Consider the following 7,877-nt stretch of genomic DNA (forward strand, 5'->3'; position numbering starts at 1 on the left):
TGATGCAAGACCAGGATCACATGCAAATACCCAAACTACTCCCTAGCTTGTTTTCTTTCCCATGACACAGCTACATCCTGCAACAGGTAAAAAAGGCTGGAGTCGTCAGCTGCCCTCATTAGGCTTGGGAAGCCCAAGGATAAGTCCCCATCACAATAGCACAGTCTGCCCACCTTTCATTACCCAGCCATCAGAGCCTGGCTCAGCATCTCCCTGCTTGCCAGTCCAGCAGCCATGTGACTGCTGGGACCACACCGGAGCGTTCCACACACCGTGCTACGCGCGCAGCCAGAACCAGCTTCGTAGCCTCAAGTTCCCCCACTGCTTTTCCTCTCCCTTTGTCTTCTGAACTTGAACAAATCACTTCTGCTACTCAAGCATCATCGAAGCAGAACTGAGACAAAACCAGACAGGACCTTTCAGTCACGTGTGGGCACAGATTCCATGTTACACTGGGGAAAAAACCTCCAGAGGACCAATCCCAACTCAAATTCCAACAGTTACCTTTCCAGACCACCATCCATCTCAATCCACCTCAACAACTGAACTAGATTCCAACTGAACATGAAATACATGCTTACCACAAAGAGCAGCGAGCCACATGCTACAGAGCCACTAGAAGAGTGGTAGTAAAAAGTCCCCCCAAGTCCTTTTCCTCGGGGCTGCTCTCCAACCCATCTCCTGACCTGTACGGATAACAAGGATTGTCCTGACCCAGAGCCAGGACCCTGCACTTGGCTTTGGGCCCACTGGCCCCTGGGCCCATTTCTCCAGCCTGTCCAGGTCCCTCTGGCTGGCATCCTGTCCCTCTGGCACATTGACCTCACCACCCAGCTGGGTGCCATCAGCAAGCTTGCTGAGGGTGCACTCAACCCCACTGTCAGTGTCATTAATAGAGATTAAACAGCACCAGTGCCAGCACAGACCCCCAAGGAACTTCCCAGGGGTAGTGAGGGATGTCCCAGTGTGCTCTCAGCGTAGCACGAGAGGGTCATGATCTTGCCCCTGCTGACCTTGGCTTTTGGAAGGCCTTGGCTGGCTGCATTTGGAGGAAACAAAGCTCCTCACCATTGGAATCCAGGCAGGTTTTTCCTATTTTACTCCCCACACAAACTTGCTTGTGGAAGCAGGGTGAAAGGCTGGAGGTGTGCAGGGAGGATACAGGCTGGCTGGCTGTGCAGCTTGCTCCCAGGGTGGAAGTAAGCAGTGGTGGGCAGCACTGCCACCTTCAGATAAAGCACTTCTCTGTGCCTCAGCGTCTCCAGGTCTCTGTGCCTCCGAGCTCTGGGTGGGAGGGCAGAACTTGGTGCTCTTGTGCTGTAACTTTATCTGTTTCCTTTGCCCTGGCCTGTGTGGAAGAAGCTGTGTGATAGTGGTAACGCTGCTGTTTTTATTGTTCTGGCTGATAAAGTGGTGAGGCTGGAGCTGTGGGCTGCTGAGACTTCTGGGGCTCTATCGTAGGAGGCTGTTGGTTTTCTGAGTGACCTGTCTGGGGCTAGAGAGGCAGGGAAAAGCCACTCCAGTGGTGGCAGAGCTCTAAAGTTCATTAGTTCATGCTTGTGTAACACAGAATATTTGCTTCAGCTATTTAATGTGATGGTTAAAGCATATTTTCCTGTGAGGGACATCGTGATAGAGGGGACAAGTGAAAACAAGGAGTCTGTCCTCATTAAAGTTGGAAATCCATTCTCTCTCTTGGTTTTTTTAATACTCCATCTCCCGCTGCAGCCCCTTGGAGCCATCCCTGGCTCAGGGAAGGAGCTGGCTTCTTGCAAGCTCTACCCTCCTGCTTAAACTGAGCATGCATTCTTTGTGATTACCTGCTAACCTTCAGTTTTCAGCTGGTCTTTTATCTTCATGCTGCTTAGTCGAGGCCTGAGGACACCATGACCTTAATGGGAGGAGCACAAGTCCTGCTTTGAGCTGTCTTGCTGTTTAGTTTTTGCTGCAGGTGTCTCTTCCTGGAGGTTTTACTACAGCTAATTGCCTGAGGGAGGAAGAGGAACCTCAAAGCTGACCAGCAGCACAGCTGTGGTAGAGGCTGAATCTCGCTTGTTTTGCAGAGAGGAAGGGTGTTCAGCTCTTCAAAGACAGGCCTGCAGTTAGAATCGTCTTGGAAGTTTTGTTGTGTGGGGTTTTTGCTTCCCCCCTTGTGTCTTGGCAATAGCAGCTCAATTAGTAATCCCATCGATGGCCTTTCCCATGTTTTGTTAATCCTCATTTCAATGAGCCTTTCATACCCTGATGATCAGGTCTTTGGAGGAGGTTATCTTAGGGATCTGCAGCTCCAGCAGCTGCTCTAAGTTCTAAGCTGCTGTACAGCAGATGCTGCTTCCTTGTCTGTGAGGATGTGTCTCACTGCTTGTGCTTGGTTCCAAAGGGCAAACGGGGACGAGTGCCACTGTCTTGGATCTGGTGACTCCTGTGTATCCTGGTGACTCCTTGGTGGATCCCTGGCACAGGCTGCCGAGAGAAGAGGTGGGAGGCCCCATCCCTGGAGACATCCAAGGTCAGGCTTGATGGGGCTCTGAGTGCCCTGCTCTAGTGAAGATGTCCCCGCTCACTGCAGGCTGGGACTGGGTGGGTTTTGAAGGTCCCTGCCAACCCAACACATTCTGTGATCTGTACCTTGGGTTAACATCTGTACCACAGACAAACGGTTATTATTGGATAATCCTGTGTAATCCAGTGTAGCACAGCTCACCCACAGCCAGATTAGCACTCCCACTATGAGACAAAACCAAAACCAAAACAACCAAGCCCCACATGCTCGTTTCTAGGACACCAGTACCTTTAGCACAGGGTTCTTGGCTGAAGATGACTCCAAGCCCAGCAGCACTGGCCCAGGGCCCCGAGTGCTACGTTAACACTTGCATCACCCCACCAGAACATCTAAGCACCAACCCTCTTAACTTCTCTAAGAAGTACAAGCCTCAAATGGTCCCAGCTTCATGTTCCATCACCTCCCTTCTTCTTTAGCAGAGTCTCAGCTCGGTTTTTGTGAGGCACTTCTAGCTTAAGGAGTAAGGAGAGGTATGGTTTCCTGCCTCTCTGGTGGAACCTTCCCAAGGGACACCTGTAGTGCCTCTACAGACTGTTCCCTTGGGGGGGGGGGGGGGGGCACAAGCAACAGGGGACTACTGCCTGACATGGAGTTACCCCATTTCTCTGTCGGGCTAAAAATAGTCTAATTAAGAAAAGTGGAAGCATCCAGATATGGTACTAATTGTCCTAATTGTCCTGAACAACAGGAGAACAACCAGCCTCACAAACCCGTGGTGCAGTGGTACTTTAAACACCAGCTCAGGCCATCCGATAACCAACGGTCCTTGTTTGGGGCAGGTTTGGGTTTTTGGGTTGGTTTTCTTTTCAAAAGAAGCAGCAACACATGCCCTGTGATTCCATTAACCGTTTTGAGGAGGAAACAATAAAAGCAGCACGATGATTATCTGTCCACACCCCCAAGTTAACCTCTGAGCCAAGCCAGTCATGTTTGAGAGGGACACTCCAGAGCCCACTGCCCCCATCCCACCCACACCTCCCTGCGCTGTGTTTGCTGTGGCTTCTTCTTGTTGTGGTTGGTGGGTGGGGATTTTTCTGTTTGGGTTTGGTTTGGGTTTCTAAAAAAACATCTGTAATGCCCCTGCTGCCTTTATCAGCACTCAAACACATACCCACCAGCTGGAGTTCAGCACAGCACTCAGCGTGCCCACCTTACACACCTGGAGAGTCCTGTCTGCGCTTCAACACCCCGAGCCCTGCGAAGCAAGCAGGGTGATAAGCCAACCACCACCCAATGCCCACCTCTCCCTGCATCACCAGGAAAGAAAAGGCCTCACTGCATTTCCTATACTTCAGTAACTTTAAGTCAATGCAAACAATGATCTAGTATTTAATACACCCATGTCCAGCCCCAGCTTTCTACCTCCTCCTTTTATATAGGGTAAAAACATTTTGCTAAGCTGCTATCTTGCCTTTTCACTCCTCACACCACCAACTGCTTCACACTGACGCTGGAGATCAATTTCAAAGGATGTTTTTATACTTAGTGGTGTCTGGTTTGCTACTGTTTCTGAACTAAGAAGTCTTCTGCAATGCTGGAGTCCCCATAAACAACTTCCCTATACCACCTGACATGACTGAACTCTCTGCATTTGTCAGATTGACTTTTCCAGCCTTCAGCTGACTGCACCTACTCTTGTTCAACAACAAGGTGCAGAGACAGAGCCACCACACTGCCTGTATTGGTCATGACTCCACATGCTTCCACTGTCCCCTGGAAGGGATAAGAACTCATTTTCAACATCAGGCCTTAACCTGAGTTCACCTCTTTCCCCAGAGAACAAATCTCAAAACCAAATACTACATACAACAACAAACTGAGCACTGGGTTACAAAGGCTGTGACGTGGCCAGAAGAGAGCTATGTTTAACACAACAGAGACCATCTACAGTCGGCCAACTACAGCACTTCGACCTCTGTACCTGGGGTACCACAGAAGGATGCAGCCACTTTGGATGGGGCTGCACAGCTTTGTGCAAAAGGAGGAGGTTACCATGCCACACACTTCTGCCTTTGAAACGCTGCAATCAAACAGCACTGTCAAAGGCTACAAAAAGCATTTTGAGGGCAGCACCTGTAGGAACATGGGAAATCTCCCAAAGACTCATCACTGCAGCTTAACGAGGCGCATCCACCTCGAGCCTCTGGCATCACCCCCCACCATTCGCTCCAGTGACCAGCAGCCTATGTCCTTCCCAAAATTAAGGGTTCAATTACCCCCCTACAGAACTTGGATGCAAAGTCTGGAAGGGGTGTGGGGGGTGCAGGGCTGCGAACAGCTTGAATCTGACACATAACACTCTGAATTCTAGCAGCTGGTAGAAGAGCCTACCCACCCCACAGCACTGCTAACACAGCGTCACGCAGCCGTTCTGAAACACGCTGGTCGTTAAACTCATTAGGTTCATTAACTTATTAACAATGTTTCATGTTACACAACCCAAAACTCTGACACGAGCCTCCTAAAAAGCTTGTAAATAGTATTTCATCAGCACTGAGTAAGGAGGAACTACCCGAGGAGCAGCCTGAAACCCCTATATTCCAGGAGCCAGGCAGGCAGCTGGCTAGGCCCTGGCCTCGCTGTCCTAATCCAAAGCCAGAGCACTGCTTCCCAGAGCACTGCTTCCCAGAGCACTGCCCTCCCTAAGTTACACACAGATCCTGCTGTACTACGGAAACTTTTTCCAGAGAGCACTGAAAATCTAAGCAGCACCTATGCGATTTCCATTTTAACCAGTAACAGCTTCTGCCCGTCGTTAGAGAGACACCTGAAATCTTCACCAGGAGAGGCACGTAAGCTATCAAAGCCTGGTAGTGTGTCTGTGCTGCATCAGCCACCCGCATCGACGCGCGGACACGAGAATGACCAAGGTAAGCTGTATGAGCCCCAGCACCCGCCGCGGTGCCACAGCGCTGCCCCAGCCACTGGCTACAGCCACCAGGCTGGAAGAGACACTTGAGAGCACTGAGTCCACACGCACCCGTCCTCTACTAAACCGCATCCCTGAGTGCCTCCTCTGCCCGCCGGGTAAACACACCCAGGGTGGGTGACACACGGCAAAGGGTGCGGGACAGCCCCATGCAGCGAATTATACTTCCTGTAATTCTGTGGCCAGCTCGGAGAGGTGGGCACCATGCCGTGTCCCCTCGTGCAGGGCAGAGCTGGGATGCAGCAGCCTGCCCCGTGCCCTGTGCCAGCATCCGCTCCAGTCACGCAACAGCCAGGTCCGGCCATGACTAGGGACTACCTAAACTCAGGCAACTCTTCTGGAGGACCCAACGGAGGGCCAAGGGCATGGGAGTCAACCCAAGCCCAGCACCCCACGATAAGGGGAGCACGGGCAGCCTCTGCAGCAGGCACGGCGCCTCCACCCATGACCCTGCCAGGGCCGTGCCGCCCCCCGGCACGGGAGACAGCGGTTCCTACCCGGGGGGGCGGGCTGGCGTTGGCAGAGCAGCCGGTAAAAGGCTGCCGCAGGACCGAGCCGCTCCCGGGCCACCGCCCGAGCCCCGCCGCCGGGCCCAGCGAAGCGCCGACACCTCCCGCCCGCGGCACTCGGCCAGGAAGCCGCCGAACGAGCCCCAGGCACCGGCCAGCACCCGCAACGGGAGCCCCGCGAAGGAACACCCCCCCTTCCCCTCACACCGACGGACGGCGGGGGCAGGGCAGGAGCCCGCGGCCGGTAAGGCGAGGGGCGGCCCGTCCCGGCGAGCAGCCGCTTCACCCCCCTCCCTCCCCAGCCCGGCCGCGCTCGGTGCCCGCGGGGCGAGGGGAGGTGCGGGCCTCTGCCGCTCCCCCCCCCACACCCCGCGGGCACCGAGCGCGGCCCACGCCGCCTGCCCGTTACCTTCCGCCAGCAGCTCCTCGGGGGTGACCTGGTAGCGCCCGACGGCCAGCACCTTGCCCAGGGCAACGCCGCTCAGCCCGCCGCCGCCAGAGCCCGCACACGCCGTCCCGCCGCCGCCGCTCCCCTCGGACTTGGGCATCCGAGAAAACTTCTTCATGGCGAGCGGGGCGGGCCGGGAGCCCCGGAGCGGCCGAGGAAGAAGCCGGCGGGCGCGGCGGCGCCTCTGAGGCGAGGGGCGGCCGATGCCCAAACGCGGGGAGGGGGCTGCCCCGGGTCACATGCCGGCCGCGGCCCCCGCCCCGCTGCTGCTGCTGCTGCTGCTGCTGCTGCTGCTCGCCCGCCGCCGGCTGCCCGCGCCCGCAGTGACGCCCGCTCCGGGAGGAGGAGGAGGACGGGGAGGAGGAGGAGGAGGAAGGGGGAGGAAGGGGGCGGGCGCGCCCGGCCACAGCCCGCGGAGGCCGGGCCGGGGGAGGCGGGCCGGGAGGGCGGAGCGGGCGGAGCCGCCAGCCAGCGGCGCTACGGCGCATGCGTGGCCGCGGCCGCCTCGCACACGCCCGCGTTGCCCACGCCCGCGCCGCCCGGCCGGAAGTGAGGTTGGCGGCCAGCAGCGAGCACGTGGAGCTGGGGCTGGGGCTGGGGCTGGGGCTGGGGCGGGGGCAAGGCGCGGCTCTCCCCTCGCGCCCTCTCCCCTCGCGCCCTCTCCCCTCGCGCCCTCTCCCTCGCGCCCTCTCCCTCGCGCGCTCTCCTTAGCGCCCAACGCGCGTGGCGACCGTTAGGGGTCCGAGGGTCTCGCCCCTGCTCTGAGGCGCCGCGCGCGCTTCCCGCCGGGGACATGGGCAGAGGGGCACCGGTCCTGCCCCAGCGTCCTCCTCCTGCTCCTGGCCCCGGCCCCAGCCCCAGTCCTGGTCCCCCCCGGTCCTACCCCAGGGTCCTGCCCCCGCTTGCGTTTGCCAGCCTGATGCAAAAGGGACACGCACCCTCCAGGTGCATGGCTGTCACCGAGCTGCCAGGGCTCTGGCGTGGAAACGCCCTACACTTCCACATCGCTCCTCTCAGGTTGGTGACTCAAATGCACGTTCAGTCTGAAAAACAATGTCGAACCATCTGGAGTGTCGGTGACACCCAGGTTTTGTGCTTCAACAATGATTCTAGTCATCAGAAAGCGGGGTTAGAAAGTTGGGTCCAAGGCAGCTCGCCTCGGTAGGCCACCCTGTGCCAGTACAAATGCAGCACACGTGTGTTACTTTTTCCCCCTGACCAAATAAAACCATACAATAAAACCCAAATGCTTTCTGGATTCCCCGTCAGTCTCACACATGAGTGAATGAAGGTGCATTTTTGGCATCTCTAGTGGGAGTTTAACAACCCACCTGTTCACACCAGACACCCCAGTTTTGGATGGGTATTGATTGCACTCAGCAGTTCAGTAAAACCTCTGGACACCTGAGCAGTTTAAATATTTGGGAT

The 7,877-nt window shown here is 56.3% G+C and overlaps 1 protein-coding gene across 1 annotated transcript in view; it reads right to left on the reverse strand.

The window, feature by feature from the left end:
• Positions 1-6,567, reverse strand: part of BMP2K (BMP2 inducible kinase) — a gene marked incomplete at its 5' end in the record, with an annotated part of 51,206 nt that extends 44,639 nt beyond the window's left edge. Inside the window, one exon of the mRNA XM_084266844.1 lies at positions 6,411-6,567. Within this exon, the coding sequence (XP_084122970.1) occupies positions 6,411-6,567 (157 nt within the window). The remainder of the gene's footprint in view (positions 1-6,410) is intronic.
• Positions 6,568-7,877: the final 1,310 nt, after the last annotated feature.

Source organism: Gallinula chloropus (assembly GCF_964237585.1).
Source record: "Gallinula chloropus genome assembly, chromosome: 7".
In the NCBI taxonomy this organism is placed as follows: Eukaryota; Metazoa; Chordata; class Aves; order Gruiformes; family Rallidae; genus Gallinula; species Gallinula chloropus.